We start from the raw sequence: 16,621 nt of genomic DNA, 5'->3' as shown, positions 1-16,621 counted from the left end.
TACACCAAAGAAAACATATATACAATGATACACACTGAGGAACGTTCTGAGGTTGTGATGCCTGCAAAGTAAAAGAGTAGGAAGTCTTGTAAAGGCCAAGGCCTATTTTTTCTGTATAGTCAGAAGAGAGGTTCCTGTAGAGCCGAGGTTGGCAAACTTTTTCTATAAAGGGCCAGATAGTAAATATTTTAGGCTTTGCAAGCCACGTACTGCTGCTGTGACATTTTCTTTCTTCCTCCCCTCCCCTCCCCTCCTCCCTCCCTTTCTTTCTTTGCTTTCCTTTCTTTCTTTTCCTTCTTCTCTCCCTCCCCTTGCCTCCCCTCCCTTTCCTTCCCCTTTGTCTCCTTTATTTTCTTTCTTTCCCTTAAAAAATGTAAAAACAGGCTGTAGTCTAGCTTTGGCCTGAAGGCCATAGTTTGATGATCCCTGCTGTAGGGTGTCAGTCTTTGGTTTCCTTTTTCTGGCTGGGATTCTTTTACAGGTTGAGTGCAGAGGTTACATGTTTCCTGAGGAGAGGTATTCCTTTTGTGTGAGGTGTGAGGACAGGGGTTCATGGACAGGGTCAGGTCATTTCTGGTGTTCTTGTACTGGGTCAAGCAAATGTTCCTGGACAGAGTGAGGATAGGGATTCCTATAGTTTCTATAGTGTTGTTCCTCTACTGAACTAAGCAGGGGTTTCTATACAGGGCAGACCAGTTGTTTCTAGGGAGCTCCAGACTAGGGGTTCCCATACAAATTCAGGATGGGGCTCCTTAGACTGCATCATGACAGATTCCTATGAAGAATTAGGCAGCCCAATTCAGGGTCAGCACAGGTGTTTCTGTACAGGTTCAGATCTGTGTTCATATAGATATTAAGATTAGGTGTTCATGTCCAGTTCAGTCAAGAGGTTGTTATTGATTGGGCTAAATTATGTTAGCTGCTGTAAAACCCAGAATCTCGGGCTTCACAAATACATGTTTCTTTTTTTAATATAAATTTATTGATTTTATTTTTGGCTGCGTTGGGTTTTCATTGCTGTGCACAGGCTTTCTCTAGTTGTGTCGAGTGGGGGCTACTCTTCACTGTGGTGCACGGGCTTCTCATTGCAGTGGTTTCTCTTGTTGTGGAGCACGGGCTCTAGGCGCGTGGGCTTCAGTAGTTGTGACACTCAGGCTCAGTAGTTGTGGCTCACAGGCTCTAGAGCGCAGGCTCAGTAGTTGTGGCACATGGGCTTAGTTGCTCCGTGGCATGTGGGATCTTCCCAGACCAGGACTCGAACCCATGTCCCCTGCATTGGCAGGCGGATTCTTAACCACTGCGCCACCAGGGAAGCCCCAATACATGTTTCTTACTCATACAGAATCCACTGTGAATATTTATTACTGGTTATTCATGGACCCAGGCAACTTCCATTTTGCAGTTCTGCTCTCCTCTGAGCCCTTGGAGTTCTCACTATTCAGCAGGTAGATGGGGAAAGAGAAAGTGGGGGACTGTGTGAGAGACTTCTAGGGGCCAGGCCTGGAAGTGTGATATGTCACTCCCACACTCCATGGGTCAGAGCTCTGTCACATGTCCACATCTAACTGTAAGGGAAGTTGGAAAAGTGTGTGAGCTTAGGAAGAAAAGAGACAGGTTTGAAGAGCCTATAGCAGTGCCTGCTACAGGATTCTATAGACTTCACAGAGCTATGCTGTCCTATGTGGTAGCCACTAGCCACATGGGGCTGCTGAGCTCTTGAAATGTGACTAGTCCAACTTGAGGTGTGCTGTAAGTGTAGAATACACACTGGATTTCCAAAAAAATTAGTATAAAAATTAAATATGTCAATAACTTTTATATTGATTGCATATTGAAATGAAATACCATTGATCCTTGAACAACACGGGTTTGAATTGAGTGGGTCCACTTATATGCAGCTTTTTTTCAATAAATACTACAGTACTACATGACCTGAGGTTGGTTGAATCCACAGATGTGAAACTGCAGGTATGGAGGAACCGAGGATATGGAAGGATGACTATAAAGTTATACACGGATTTTTCTACTGCCTAGGGGTGTCAGCACCCCTAACCACCCTCTCATTGTTCAAGGGTCAACTGTATTTAACTATAGTGGGTAAAGTAAAATATATCATTAAAATTAACTTCACCTGTTTTTTTTTTGCTTTTTAATGCAGCTACATGAAAATTTAAAATTACACATGTGACTCAAATTGTATTTCTTTAGGACAGCGCTGCTATAGAGAATTCTCTTTAAAGTATCAGCACAGGGGTTCTTGTGTAGGTGTAGGGGTTTCTCTATAGGGTCAAGTTAGTGTCTCTTGTCTGGGGTCAGGAGAATGATTCTATTATCTGGTAAGGCAGGTTTGTAGAAAAATATGAAGGTTGGAGACGTTGTATAGAGTGAGAGGGAAGAATGTGAATGCATTTTTTTCTCGTGCAGATTAAGATTAGCTGTTCCTTTAGAGGCCAGAAGGGTGGTTTTCTGTAGAGGGTCAGGCCAGAGGATCACAACATACTCAGGCCAGGTATTTCTGCATGGGATCAGAGCTAGGTTCCCAGAGACGCAGATCAGGTGATCCTATTAGGGGTTAGGCCTGGGGTTCTTATACAGGCTCCGGACAGGTGATCATTGTGATTCAGATTCTGGATTGTTTAATAAGGTCTGAGCAGAGGTTTCTGTGCAGTACAGGTGTTTTTAATTTTTTTTTTTTTGCAGTATGCGGGCCTCTCACTGTTGTGGCCTCTCCCGTTGCGGAGCACAGGCTCCGGACGCGCAGGCTCAGCGGCCATGGCTCACGGGCCTAGCCGCTCCGTGGCATGTGGGATCTTCCTGGACGGGGGCACGACCCTGTGTCCCCTGCATTGGCAGGTGGACTCTCAACCACTGCGCCACCAGGGAAGCTCCAGGTGTTTTTATACTGGTTCATTTCTTGGATGTCTCTCAAGTCAGAGGTTCCTGTGGAGGGTGAGAGCGGGATTTTCTGTACCAGCTTAGGACACAAGTTCCTGCTGGGGCTCAGAGGGCGGTCCCACGCAGGGTCAGGACAGAGATCCTGTGCAGAGGTAGGACACTGTCACCTTCAGAGATTCAGGTTAGTGTTTCTACTGTTGGCTCAGGACAGTAGCTCCTATGCAGGGCGAGTGTGGGGCTTCTGGGACAAGCCCAGGGCAGGGGCTGTCATAGAGAGTCACAGGGCTTCCTGTGCAGGGTCAGGAGAGTATTTCCAGAGGGGAAGGTTAGGAGTTCCTGTAAAGGATCAGGTAAGAGTTTCCTATAAATGAGTCAAGTTAAGGATTTCTGTTGAGAGTCAGGAAAAGGTTTTCTGCAGAGAGTCTGGTCAGAAGTTCCAGTACAGTTGTATTCAAGGCTTCTTGTAGAGGGTCAGGGCCATGGAGCTAACACAGGATGAGGATGAGAAGCCCTGTACAGTGTCTGGGAAGGAAGTCCTGTGCCAGGTCAGGCCATAGGTGCCTGTATCGGATGAGATATGGGCTTAAAGTAGAGGGTCAGGACAGGCGTCCCTGACACAGGGTCAGGAAAGGGTTTTCTGTGTAAGTTCAAGACTGAGGTTCATGTTGAGAGTTAGTCCATGGGTTCCTTCGTACTCTACGGGGTGGGTCACGAGATCAGGATTGTTGTGCAGAGTGACATCCTCGGGAGTCGTCAACCGTGGAGGCAAGGGCTTCTACACTCAGTCTAGATTTTCTACACTCACTAGATTTTCTTGTGAGCGAAGTATTTTTAAAATGCTACCTGGAGGGCATGGCTCCAGTACAGTGTGAGGACGAGGTGTCCTGTCCAAGGTCAAGACAGGATTCCTATAGAGATTGAGGCTTGGGGAAAGGGTCAAGACAGGCATTTCTGTTAGGGGTGGTACAGGGACTTCCTTACAGTGTGAGCTCAGAGATTCCTAACCAGAGTAAGGCAGAGGTTCCTGTGCCATATGGGAGGACTGGGGTTACTCCTGTGCAAGGTGAGGGCTGGTGTTCCTGTCCGGACTCAGGATGGGTTTCCTGTTGATAATTAGAGAAAGGTTTCCCTTAGAGTTCCAGAACCAGATTCCTGTACCAGGCTAGGGCACCCGTTCTTATAGGGAGTGAGGACTGGGGTTCCTGAACAAGGCAGGGCCAGGCACATTTCCACACAGGTTCTGAGAGGGGTTTCTTTTTTAAAAATACTTATTTATTATATTTGGTTGCACCGGGTCTTAGTTGCGGCAGGTGGGCTCCTTAGTTGCGGCATGCAGGCTCTTTAGTTGTGGCATGCGAACTCTTAGTTGCAGCATGCATGTGGGATCTAGTTCCCTGACCAGGGATCGAACCCGGGCCCCCTGCATTGATAGCGTGAAGTCTTAGCCACTGGACCACCAGGGAAGTGCCCTGAGAGGGGTTTCTGTTCAAGACGAAGACAGGGGCTCCTCCAGGGTAAGAGGGCTGGGATTCCATGGGGCAGCCAGGCAGGAGGCTTTTACAGGGCCAGGGCGCGCTCCTGTAAGGAGTGTGGACTACTGTGATTCTCGAGTGGGCTAGTGTGGTGACTTGCTGAGGGGTGCTGTTCTGTTGAGGACAGCTGCTCACGCATACTGTGTTCAGGATGTGTGGGCCCACAGTCCCCACCTCTGGGGCTTCAAGGGGGAGAAGCTGTAAAGAGAAGCAGCCCAGTTAAGTGTGAGCAAGGCTCACTTTGGTAGGGGAGGGTCGCCCATCTAAAATCCACTTCTTAAACTCAGCGTGGTCAGGGCAAGTTCTGAGCCTCAGTTTTTCATTAGTAAAAGGAGCATGAGTGTGCTTTCCTTAGTCTTTTCTTTTTTTCAGGTATTCATGAACTAAAGCAACTGAAGCCTCTCAGCCATTGCCGACCCACAGTGAGCACTCAGTTAAAGGCGCTGCTTGCTGTTAGGAGCCGTTGGGAAGCCTGAGCCATGGAGCCTGGCTAACCCTGTGCCATCAGCTGTGTGGCCTCGGGTGAGCCACTTAACCTGTCTGGCTTAGGATGTCACCTGACTGGGTGACTGTTTCTGTGGAAGCGTTTGTTAAATGGAAGTACAGATGCCACTGTGGGGGGAGCAGTTTACCCAGGTGAGTAGGTGCGTTGGGGAGGGAGATGGTACTGTGGGGAGCTCCCCGACCTCCAGGGTCTAAATATCACCCCCAGAGGCTATTTTGTCCTCCTAATCTATCCCTCTCGTTCTCTACCATTTCCCACAGGGCTGCAGGCTGAGCTGGGCTGAAAGAGATAAGAGATGAGTGACAGGAAGGCCCATGGACAACCTCATGGTCCCATACTGGCCTTCTGACCTTCTTGACAGCTACCATTCCTGCCCCACCCCTTCCTCCCTTTCCTGTCCTCAGCATGTCTAATGTCCCTTGGAAGAGGGTCCCTAGCTTACACCGACTGAAACTATACATGTTAACACTTCCATAAATATGTGTACACAGGGCTGCTCCCATTGTCAGCCACTTAGAGACACTGACATGGCCCACACCACACAATACGCTCACACACACACACAGACTTGCACAGAAATACTGTCATCACCAGACCCACAGAGACATCCTGACACGCAGACCCTCACGGTCACACTGTTATGCCTCACACACTGTCACACAGTAGTTCTTGTTCAACTTTCCAAACTGTGTATGGATCCACTTCTGTGCCCAGTGCATATGCTGTCGTGCTGTCTCAGAGGTCACCCCGAGTGGTGCACAACCCCATGTGTTTCCTCAGCACACGCTGTCACGGGCACATCTCCACGTCTGCTCACACAGTCACCCGTGCCTGGCCTCTTGCAGGCATCTGGAGTCACGCACATCGTCTCATACAGCCTCATCCCTACTGCCCACTGCACACCAGCTCTCACCACGACGTGTGGCTGCATGTGCTGTCTCATACAACCTGGACACCGTCACACGCGGTGTCACATATTCTGTTACAATCGTGAAGTGTTGCGTGCCATCTCACATGGTCATACATGGCAGCCACACACTGTCATCAAAGAATCACGGACACTGATACACAACCCCCCACCACTGTTCTTTATTTAGTCCCACACAGACTCACACATTCAGTTTCAGGACTCTGGTGGTTTTATTTTACAAAAGCTTTGAATGTCCACGCCAAGGCTTGTCTGGGGCCCAGAGGGTTGGGTTGGACAGACATCTGGCTACAAGAGGGGAGGGACACCAACCCCTGCCCTGAGGCCATGCTCTGTGCCCTCATGAGCTGAGTGGGGCCACCACAGTGGTGGTGGTGGTGGGAGGCATGGGGCCTGTGGGGAAGGAGCCTGTGGGTGAGCCCAACAGGGGCCCTGGGAAAGGCATGAGGTGGCTAACAGGCCCTGACAGCACCACGGGGCCCAGGCCTTGGTAGAGGTGGGCAGTGCCAGGTGGGCCCAATGTCAAGCCTGAGGCCACCTCCCCACAATTCCCACTACTGCTGCCCCCAGCCACCACCATGAAGCTGCCAGCTGGCCCTTCAGCTGCTCCTGTACCTCCTAGACTCGATCCCCGTTTCTTTTTTCCTTTTCCAGATGCCTTGCGGTTTCGAGTCTGGATACCATCCTTCCGCATGGTCAGTGGTCGGTTCACCTGCCAAGAGGGAGGCCCTGGGTGTTTCCCAACTCCACATCTTGCCTCTATGTCTCCTCCAGGGATGCTCTCTCCACCCCACTTCTTAAGAATAGGGAATTGGTTCAAGGACTAGGGAGTGCGCCCCTGGTGTGGCACAGGTATTGTCCTCAGGACTCCCGAGGTTGTGAGGCCCTGAACTTGGCAAAGCCTTTCAAGCTAATGGGAGCTGCCCCTGGTCTAGGACGGGGGAGTGGAAGTTAGCTGATGGCCAAGGGAGGAGGAGGGAGGAGGGAGCAGGAAGAAGAAAGGAGATGAAGCAGTGGAGGAGAGAGGGGTGGGGAAGGTGGAGGGGGGATGGAGGAAGAGGGAGGAGAATAACAAACGGAGAGGGGAAGGGAGAAGGGAGGAGCAGAAGGAAGGGAAGCGGGAGGAGAGGAGGGAGGCTCCGAGGGGCCCCGGGGCACCTGGTGTAGCTTGTAGTAGAGGCCGCAGGCATTGCACACAGGGTCGCCACTGGCGTTTCTCCGCCACAGTGTGGTGGTGGTTGTCTGGCAGTTGGTGCACTGGGTGCCTGCCCGTTTGCTGACAATCTGGGGGAGAGAGAATGTGAGGATGAGCGCACTGGTGGGTGGAGGACTAAAAGAGGTGAGGGTCAGGTTAAGGCAGGGTTTCTGACAGGGCGAGGGCTGGGGGTTCTGTGTGGGTGAGGACAGGACTTCCTGGCCAGGATAGGGGTTTTGGGTATTATATGGGGGAATACACCAGTAGTACCCAACTTTGGCCATCCACTGGAATCACTTGGGGAGTTAGAAACAGTCCTGATGCCCAGACGGCATCCCAGACCAATTAAACCAATACATGTGGGGAGGGCCCCAGGCCCTAGTGGTTTCGAAGTGCCCCAAGGTGATCCCAGTGTGAAGCCGAGGATGAAAACTGCAGTGCAGGGAGAGGATGGGGTTCCTGCTTGCAGACTGTGAGGATAGGTTGAGGATAGGCGGTCCCATACAAAGCTGGCTTCCTTTGTGGATGGGGAAGGGGTGGGGGATGTGGGTTCTTGTAGAGTGTGAGGACTGGAATCCCTGCACAGGGTGAGCACAGCGGTGGAGGCAGGCCTGGGTCTTACCAGGCGCTTCTTGGGCCGGATGAGGGGCCTGTTCTGCCCGTTCATCTTGTGATAGAGGCCACAGGCGTTGCACAGGTAATGACCCGTCCTGTCCCGCCGCCACAGTGGGGTGGCCGTTGCTCCGCAGTTCACACACTCTCTGGCCTCTGGTGGGGTGGACAGAGGGGAAGAGGGAGCCAGGCTCAGTCCGGCTTCGCCCTAGACCACCCCCCCCACCAACCTCCACCTCCCAGTCCCTTTTAGAGAACCTCACCACAGGGGGTTAGGGGCAGAGTTCCACGAAGCTTGGGGGAGGAATAGGCTGCTGGATTGAGGGGGCTCCCAGTGGGAGAAAAGAAGGTACTGGAAAAGTCAGGGCCCCCATAGGCACTGCTGGGGACCGGAATTGATGAAGGCAGTGCAGGCCCCAGTGTCAAGAGGTCTGGACTCAGCCGCTCTGTCTTTAAGGTCTCCAGGAAACTGCCGCCGCCTTTCCCATCCAGATCTTCTGGGGCCTGGGGAGGGGAGTCCTCGCGGGTGGGGCATGCAGTCGAGGCAGGGTAGAGCCCGGTCTTGCCATAGGCCCAGCCAGCATATGGTGAGCTCCCTGGGATGCCTTCCATACAGTTGAGCAGTGGGTACACCTGAAAGACTATTGGGGGGTATGGAAAAGGAGGAGGAAAGAAGAAGAGCAATCAGTCTAAAGTCATCTTGCTTTCAGGGTCTAATGATGCCCAAGAGCCCCAACATGGTGGCCAAGTTTCCAGCCTTTCTACAGGTGACCAGAATAGCTACTGGCCATTGGGTGACTCCTGGGTCCTGAGCCCCACTGGTCACTCTGGCAACTGAAATAACCTCCAGCCATTTCCAAGTGGGCTTTGAGGATGACTTGTTGGGATTTGGAGCCCATAGATCAGTTGGCAACTCGGGCCACCACCTACTTCCAACATTGCTTCCCAGTATGGCTATCCCAAGATGGCAGGCTGGGGAGCATTGGCATTCCCAGGTCTGGACTTAACTAGGGGTCAGCACAGCCACGTGAAGGCTTCCGGCCATTTTCAGGATGACTTCTTAGTAGGATTCTGCCTTAGCTAAGGGTCTCCATGGCAACCCCAATAACACAGAGCCAGTGCCAAGACAGCTACCCAAAGAAGTTACCTGGGGAGTGTCTGTAGGCCTCAGCATCCCTGTAGTAGGCCAGTGCAGCAGCTGCAGCCGTGGCGGTGCTGGGGGCGGTGGAGGAGGCTGCTGTATCCAAGCCCTCAGGCCCAGAGGGGAAGAAGACCCCCGATTCTGGTGGTGAGGACACCAAGGCAGGGTCCATAAACTGGGGCAGGGGCTCGGAGGTCCCCAGGGCCCCAAGGCCAGGGAACTCCATGGGGCCTCTGGGGTTTGACCTGTGAGAACAGGAGGGGTCCTCAGACACAGAAGCCCTCCTCTCCCCTCTCCACCCCTTCTTCCCTCCTTTCTCCCTCTTCCCACTCCATCCCCTCAATCCTCTTATCCCCCCTTTCCATCTCCCTAGTACCCTCCTCTTGCCCCCTCTCCCCCTCCTCTTCCTCTCTCCCCTCCCTCATCTCTCCCTTATCTTCCACTCCATCCTCTCACTCCCCATCCTGCTGCTTTCCCCTTCTTCCTCATTTATCTTTCCTCTCCTCCTTTCCCTCTTCCGTACCCTCCTCTTCCTCCTCTTCCCTTTCTTCTCCTCGCCCTCCTCCCTCCCCCGTCTCTTCCTCCTCCCTCCTCTCAGCTGCCCTTCTTTCTCCTCCTCTTCCCCTTCTTCCTTCTCTTTCTACTCCTGCCTCCCTCCCTCTTCTCTCTTCTTCCCTTCTTCCTCTCCCCCTCCTCCTCTTCTCCCTGGTCCCCCTTCTCTCCCTCCATCTCTTCCTCCTCCACCTCCCCTTTGCTCAGCCACCTCCCCCCTTCCCCTTTCTATATCTGCTCCACTCCTCTCTCCTTCTCCTCCCTTTCCCTCACCTCCCGTCTTTTGTCTTCATCCTTCTCCTCTCCCTCCCCTTCTGCTCATCTCTTTCTCCCTCTCCTCATTTTCTCCTCTCCTCCTCCTCCTCCTCCTCCTCCTCCTCCTCCTCCGCTTCCTCTTCTCCCTCTGCCCCCACACTTTCTCCCCTCCGCCTCTAAAAGAATCGAGGTGGGGTGGGCTGGGGTGTGGAGCCAGAGTCCCTTGAACTCCTTGGTCACCCCCCTGGACCTTGGGGTTCACCGTCCTGTGCTCCCCAACTTCATCCCTATCTGTTGCATCTTGCCTTCTGACTTTCTCAGAAACCCCATGGTTTCCGGCTTGACTCTCCCCTCCCCCACCTCCGTTGGGTCTGCAGACGGAGGGCCCCTCAGTTCCTCCCTGCTCCATGGGGGGGTCAGTACCCCCACTGCTTATCTCTGCCATCCCCGCCCAACTTTTGAAATCACCCCAAGGCCACTGGCTTCCTCTGAGGAGGGGGACAGGTGGGAGGTGTTCCCTCTACCCATACCCTGTCCCCTGGGGAGGTCTGCCATAGTTCTGCTTTCAAGTTCCTTCAGTCCCCACCATCCTCAGGCCTCAGTTTCCCTATCTGCCGGATAGGAGGTGGTGACAGGGCTCGAGCTAAGACTTAGGAGAAGGCAGCTTGGTCTCTCTGCCCGTTTGCCTCTGTCCTTCCCTGTGTGTATCTCTGTCTCCCCGTGTCTCTTTTTTCCTGACCCTGTTTCTTCTCAAGTCTGGCTCTCTGTATTTCCCTCCCATTTTTCTATGCTACCATGATACATCTTGCTCTCTCTTTCTGTGCTTTTATAAATGTTTAATGTTTTTCCTCCTCCCTTTCTCTGTCCTCCCATGTCTCTGTCTGCTTGTCTCTCTCCTTTATCTCTTTTTATCTCTTTGTTTCTCTGTCTCTTTCTTTGCTCTCTGTATCTTTTTCTGTTTCTCTTTTTCCCTCTTCATTCATCTCTCTGAGTGTCTGTACATCTCTCCCACTCTGTTTCTTTCTGCTTGTTTGTCTCTTCCTTAGTCTCTCTCTCTGGGTCCTCTGGCCTTATTTCCATGTCTATCTGACTACTCACGTACCCATGAACACACCCTCCTGCACACAGCCCCAGATGAAGAGGCAAGAAACCTACCCCTGCCGCTGACTTGCCCAATGAATCTGAAGGCCTTGGTCTCCCTGTCTGTAGGGTGGAGTGACAAATATAGAGAAGACCATCTTCCCCCGCTTATGTGACCCATTGTATAGACAGGCTAAGAGTTGGGCCCGGGGTTAGGGGTTGTGCTGGACTAGAGATGGATCTGTCAGTGTGCCCACCACCAACCTCCTCTAGGGTCCAGGGCACCTGCTGTCTCTCCCTAGGGAGAGTGTCTTGCCTCCTCATCTCCTCATCCATCTCTTTCCTCTCTGTCTCGCCATGATTCTATCTGTATCTCTCTCTAAGTTCCTGTCTCGCTCTCCTTTTCTGTTCCTGGGTCTCCCCCTCTTTCTTGTCTCTCTGTCTCTCTTACTCTTTCTTTGAGTCTCTGTTTTTCTTGTTTCTCTTCATGTCTCTGTCTTTTCTCTCTCTCCATCTCTCTTTGTTCTTTCCTCCCTTCTCTCTGTCTCTGTTTGTCTCTTGCTCTTTTTGTCTCTATCACCACTCTTCCTTTATACCCTCATTCTCACCTCACCACCACCCCCAATCTCCCTCCAGCCCCACTGCCCCCCGTCCCTGCACCTTGTACCTTGGTGGGTCCAGGACTGCCCACCCCTCCCATGGCAGGGGCCCAGCCCCGCCACCCCCAGTTATCACTCTCCAGACAGAGATAAAGTTTATCTCGAGGCTGGGGGATATGAAAGCTCCTTATCAGCTGCCCCACTAGAGTAAGTGCTGCCCCAACGGGCAGCAGGCAGCAGGCCGGCACCCTCAACTCTCCTTCCGCCCAGCCCCTCACCCCAGGTAACGTCCCTATCCCAGCCCTCAAGGGAGGGTCCCTCGGGACTGAAGGGAGCAGAGCTGGGATATGGGGGCAGATAACTCTTGGGAGAGTTTGAGGTGGAGTTTGAGGATTAGGTATGGGGGTGAGGAGTCAGAGGTTTGGAGAACAGCTGTGGAGTTTGGGGTAAGCAGATATGGGTTTGAGGAGCAGAGAAGGGTCTGCTTGAAAGGTCCCATTTGGGGATCAGAAATAAGTTGGGAAAGCAGAGACAGGGTTGGGGATCAGAGCCAAAGTTTGAGAGGGAGAAAGTTGAGAAGCTGGAGGTGTAGTTTAGGGGTCTGGGTGGATTCCAAGAGTCGTGGAAAAGTCTGAGGGTCCAAGTCTGAGGGGAGCGGAGGTGGAATTTGGACAGGCAGGCAGAAATGTGTCTGATGATTAGAGATGGCTTATGGGAGCACAGGAGGGGTTTGAGAACAGAGGTAAAATTGGAGTACAGAAAGAGTTGGGGCCAGAGAGGACACCTGGGGGGGACACAAAAATATTTGGGGGCTAAGATGGGGTTTAGGGAAGGCAGACATGAGGATTCATGTGACAGAACAGATTTGGGGGGGGTAGACTTGGTGTTTGGAGTGACAAAGGGTTGGGGCAGAGATGGTTTTAGGGGATCAGAGAGAAGTCACAGGGAACAAATATGGGGTTTGAGAGGTGGAGATGGGGGTAAGAGTGTGGAGCTAGGGTTTGGCAGGCCAGAGACAGGTTTGGGGGGTCAGAGAGAGGATTGGGGGCAGAGACAAGGATGTTGTGGAGTAGACAAGGGCTTGGGGAGCAGAAATAGGTATGGGGGGACAAGAGTGAGCCTTTGTGGAGAATTCAGAGACAGAGACAAGTTTGGGCGAGTGAAAGTCAGATTTGGGGCAGAGGTAGGATTTGGCAGGATGAAAGCATGTTTCAGGGGGCAGAGGTGGGGTATGGTGGGCAGAGTTAAGGGATCGGGGGAGCATAGATATCTTGGAAGGAGTGGATGGGAGGCAGGGCAGAGAGAGGTGGGGTTTGGGGAGTAGATTTGGGGTAGAGATGGGGATTGGAAAGACAGAGGTGGTCTGGAGGAGCTGTCAGGGGATTCAGGGGTGGTAGACACTTTGGGGACCAGTGGTGGGTTGGGGAGCCTAGAGCAAGCTGGGGGAATAGCCTTGAAGTAAGGGGCAGCAGGCCCAGGCTTTGCCTTGCTGGGGGCTCTTGAAGGGCTGAGACTGACCTGGGCTGGTTGGTGCGGAGGGTTCAGCTGCTTTGGGGATGTGGCGAGCTCAGTGTGATCCCAGGGGGTGTCCTGGCTGGCCTTGGCCTTTGAGGCTCCCTTCCTCCTTCCCTCCCTCCCTCCCCTCTCCCTCCTCCCTCCTCCCCAGGGAGTGGCTGGTGCCCCAGTGGGTGGGGCGGGCCAGGGGAGGGGGCGGGCCCCCCTCCTGGTGGGGCACCTCTTGGGCAGTGGGGGCCTTCCTCCACCCCACCTGCCCACCTCATGGATTCTTGGACCCTGTTTGACTTGGGCTTCTGTGGATTTCAGTGTCCAGCCAAACAAAATGGGCTGAAGCCAAGATAAAATGAAAGTAGCAGATGTGGTTTCATGACCTCTCTGGGCTTTTCAGTGAGTGTTTGTAAAGCCCCTACTGTGTGCTTAGCCAAGTGTGGGCTGGGCCCTTATGTATGTGTCTTCCTGGCCAAAGGGAGAGGAGGTATGTGACTGTACCCATTTTGCAGGTGACAAGAATGAGGCTCAAAGAGGTTTGGTGGGAATTTGAATCAAGATGTCCGTGGGACATCTTCAGGACCCAGGCCCACCCTGGGGACCAGGCCAGGACTGGCGGGAGGCAGAGGCACATTCACTCAGCGCCCCACTTGGGGCTTACGCCAGCTCCGGCCTGCCCTGGGGCAGCAGATAAGTCTTATCAGATGGAGGCCAGTGTGGCTGTTGGCTCCGCGGTGGTAACAGGCTGTCTTGGGATGGGGGGCGGGGCTCGGTGGGGGACACCCAGGGACAGCGGCCTCAACTTCTTGCCCGCCATGCGGCGTTGGAGGCGGGAAACAGGTGGGACTTGGGGCTGGTTCCTCTGTGGGCCCTTGAGTAGGATAGGGTGGGGGAAGGGAAGGAGGATTGAAGGGATAGAGAAGGGAGAGAGGCAGAGAGACAGAGAGATGGGAATGGGGAGATGCAGATAAACAGAGAGAAAGAGACCTAGAGCTGGGAGGAGACAGAGGGCACAGAAAGGAATGAGAGACAGAGGGGTGAGAGATGCACAGAGAGAGCCGGAGACAGTTACGGACAGATAGAAAGAGGGGCAAAGAGAGCAGGAGGCAGGTAGAGATGGACAGAAGGGGAAAGATAAAGCCTGAAAGTGACAGAGGCCAAGGATACAGGTGGAGAAACTGAGAAGGGAGAAAAAGATGATGTAGAGAGGGGGACAGAGACAGAGATTCAGAAACAGAGAGTCTGAGAGGAAGTCCATGAGACCCCAGGTAGCAGCCTGGGGTATGCCCTGGGCAGGTGGTGCCAGGGTGGGGTGGGAGGGGGTGTGGATTGATGTGGACCCATGTGGCCTGTGGCTCTGCCCTCAACTTGCTGAGAGGGACCTCCAGAGAGTCACTGGGCCCCTGCGCCTCAGTCCCCACCTTGTTGCCCTGTCCTACCTCCCCCAAATAGTAACAACGGTGACAAGGACCAGTGTCTCATTGCTGACACAGACCTGTGCCTGGCCTGTTCTGGGCACTTTCCCCATGTAAAATCATTGAACACACATGTATGCAGTAGGTGTCCAACTTGGGTCCCTGTAGTGGGTAAGACTAACCAGTCAATGGCCCTGGGACTCCATGGGACAGGGAGCTCCCCTGACCACCCATTCTGTAGATGAGGAGACTGAGACCCACCAAGGGCGGAGGGCAAGGATGGAGCCCTGGGTCAGTAGGGTCTGCTCAGTCACTGGCCCACCCCAGAGGGAGTTTACCATCCTCATCTTACCTCTCTGGGCCTCAGTGTCCTCATATGCAAAATGGGAGATTTGAGGAGGAAAGAGAGCAAGGCCATTTATTGAGCTCCTGCTCCGTGCCCCACTCTGTGCCAAGCCCTCGTCAGTAAGAACAAGGACAAAGACTCCTCTGACTCAAGTGGTGATGGTTTCAGGACATCCACTCTGGAGCCAGTCCACCCTCATTTATAGGCTGCCCTTATCACCGACTGGCGTGTGGCCTTGGGTGAGTTACTGTCCCCTCTGGACCTCAGTTCCTCATCTGAAGGGATGGGGTAATAATAGCAGCTACTCCATAGGGTGATTAGGGTGACTAAATGAGATTTAATCCATTAAGTGATTTTAACTCATTTGATTCTGAAATCTCAATAAATATTAAGTATTCTTATTTATTCATTGAGTACCTACTGTATACGAAGGATAGTATTTGGCCCTTTTTTATCAGCACTACTACTAATTCTAGTACTAATGCTAATAATATGCTGACACCAATACCAGTACTAATTCTAATTACTACTATTCTAATATTGATATGAGCACTAATGCTAGTTTTCATAGTGACAGTAATAATAATACTAACTGTAATCTAACACAAGTACTTTATGAATATTAATACTAATTCTAGAACTAATATTCATTTTAATTCTATCAACAACGCTAATGGTAATAATAATAATAATTCTGATACTAATACTTTTCCTAGCATTAATATAATAACAACAGCAGCATTATTTTGCCCTGCCACCCCAGGCACTGTGCTAAATGTTCTTCATGCATAATTTTATCCTATTCTCACCAGGTCCTTGTGGTATAAGTGCATATAATTGCCCCCATCTTCTAGACTGGGAGTAGGTGCAGAGAAATGATGTTCGTCTAAGGCCCTGGGTTCTTGTCTCAGCTCTGACTGATTTGCTGCATGATTCCTGGGGAGGCCACCCTCTGAGCCTTAGTTTCTTTGCCTGGAAAATGGGTATAATCATAGAATCCACCTCAAATGTTGTTGAAAGGCCACTCAACACAGGGCCTGCCTGCACGCCATAAATGGTGAGCTCTGTAGTGGTAACTCTCCTCATTGTTACTATTACTAGAAATAGCGGTTGCAATGTTGGGATGAGGTAGGGAAAGCTGCCCCCCCCTTGGGAAGGGCAGGCTGGAGGCATGTCTCAGACAAGGGTTTGGCTGCTGGACCTACAGTCCATTTCTTCATAACTGGAGCAGAGAAAGGGCTCAGGAAGGGAAGTAAAGGGTGGGGAGTGGGGGCCTCAGGGCTCTGCCTCCATCAAGGGCCAAAACCCTGTGGCTCTGAGGCCAGGCCTCACCCCATTCCCTCCCCCATCCCTGTGGAGGGGGCATAGGCCCAGAAGCCTGTGGCGGCAGTTCAGCCAGCAGGGAGGCAGCTGGGAGTGGGCAGATAAGGGAATCGGCAGGGCCAGGCCAGGCTTTTGGGGAGACCGACGAGGGTGGGGGCAGGGGTGGGGGTGGGTGTTTGGGCCAAGCATCCTTTCCATCAGGCCTCCATTTGAGACTCAGCCCCAACGGCCTTTCTTCCCCTCTTTTCCCGGAAGCCTTCCCTGACTTGTTCCCTCCCTCCTGGCATCTTCTGGGGCTCCAGAGCTTGGTCCAAGCCCATGGCATTTGGATTATTCTTGTCTAAATCCTACTTGGTTATGGTGTATAATCCTTTTATATGTTACTGAATTCTATTTACTAGTATTTTGTTGAAGATTTTTGTATCTATATTCAAAAGAGATACTGGCCTATAGTTGTCTTTTCTAATTATGTCTTTGGTTTTGGTATGAAGTAATGATGGCCTCATAAGTTCATTCCCTTTTATTGCCAAGTAATAGTCCATGGAATCGATATACTATAGTTTGGTTAACCATTCATCTGCTGATGGACATCTGGGTTGTTTTCAGTCTTTTTCTTATTACAGCAAACCTGTAACTTACAAACTCATATGTCTTTCTCTGTGCACACACACGTGGAAGAGTTTTTTCCTGGGGCAGGGGATACCAGTCTGTCCATCCATCCACCCACCTACCCAACC

The 16,621-nt window shown here is 52.2% G+C and overlaps 1 protein-coding gene across 1 annotated transcript; it reads right to left on the bottom strand.

The window, feature by feature from the left end:
* Nucleotides 1–5,909: 5,909 nt before the first annotated feature.
* Nucleotides 5,910–9,180, bottom strand: GATA1 (GATA binding protein 1). Its single transcript, XM_029241509.1, has 5 exons — nucleotides 8,815–9,180; nucleotides 7,931–8,308; nucleotides 7,678–7,823; nucleotides 7,019–7,144; nucleotides 5,910–6,572 (listed from the first exon to the last, which is right to left on the bottom strand). Exons 1-5 carry the CDS (start codon nucleotides 9,032–9,034, stop codon nucleotides 6,201–6,203), a joined length of 1,242 nt encoding a protein of 413 aa, XP_029097342.1. The 5' UTR covers nucleotides 9,035–9,180; the 3' UTR covers nucleotides 5,910–6,200.
* Between the last annotated feature and the right edge of the window lie 7,441 nt (nucleotides 9,181–16,621).

The sequence above is a fragment of the Monodon monoceros genome, unplaced genomic scaffold (genome assembly GCF_005190385.1).
Source record: "Monodon monoceros isolate NGI ecotype Baffin Bay Population unplaced genomic scaffold, NGI_Narwhal_1 Super_Scaffold_22, whole genome shotgun sequence".
NCBI lineage: Eukaryota > Metazoa > Chordata > Mammalia > Artiodactyla > Monodontidae > Monodon > Monodon monoceros.
This window is presented reverse-complemented; position numbering and strand designations above follow the sequence as displayed.

Coding starts and splice junctions, on each gene's coding strand:
- GATA1 (XM_029241509.1), bottom strand. CDS start 9,034: ATGGAGTTCCCTGGCCTTGGGGCCCTGGGGACCTCCGAGCCCCTGCCC. Junction 8,309..8,814: donor GGCCTACAGACACTCCCCAG/GTAACTTCTTTG, acceptor ACCCCCCAATAG/TCTTTCAGGTGTACCCACTG. Junction 7,824..7,930: donor TCTGCCCCTAACCCCCTGTG/GTGAGGTTCTCT, acceptor CCACCCCACCAG/AGGCCAGAGAGTGTGTGAAC.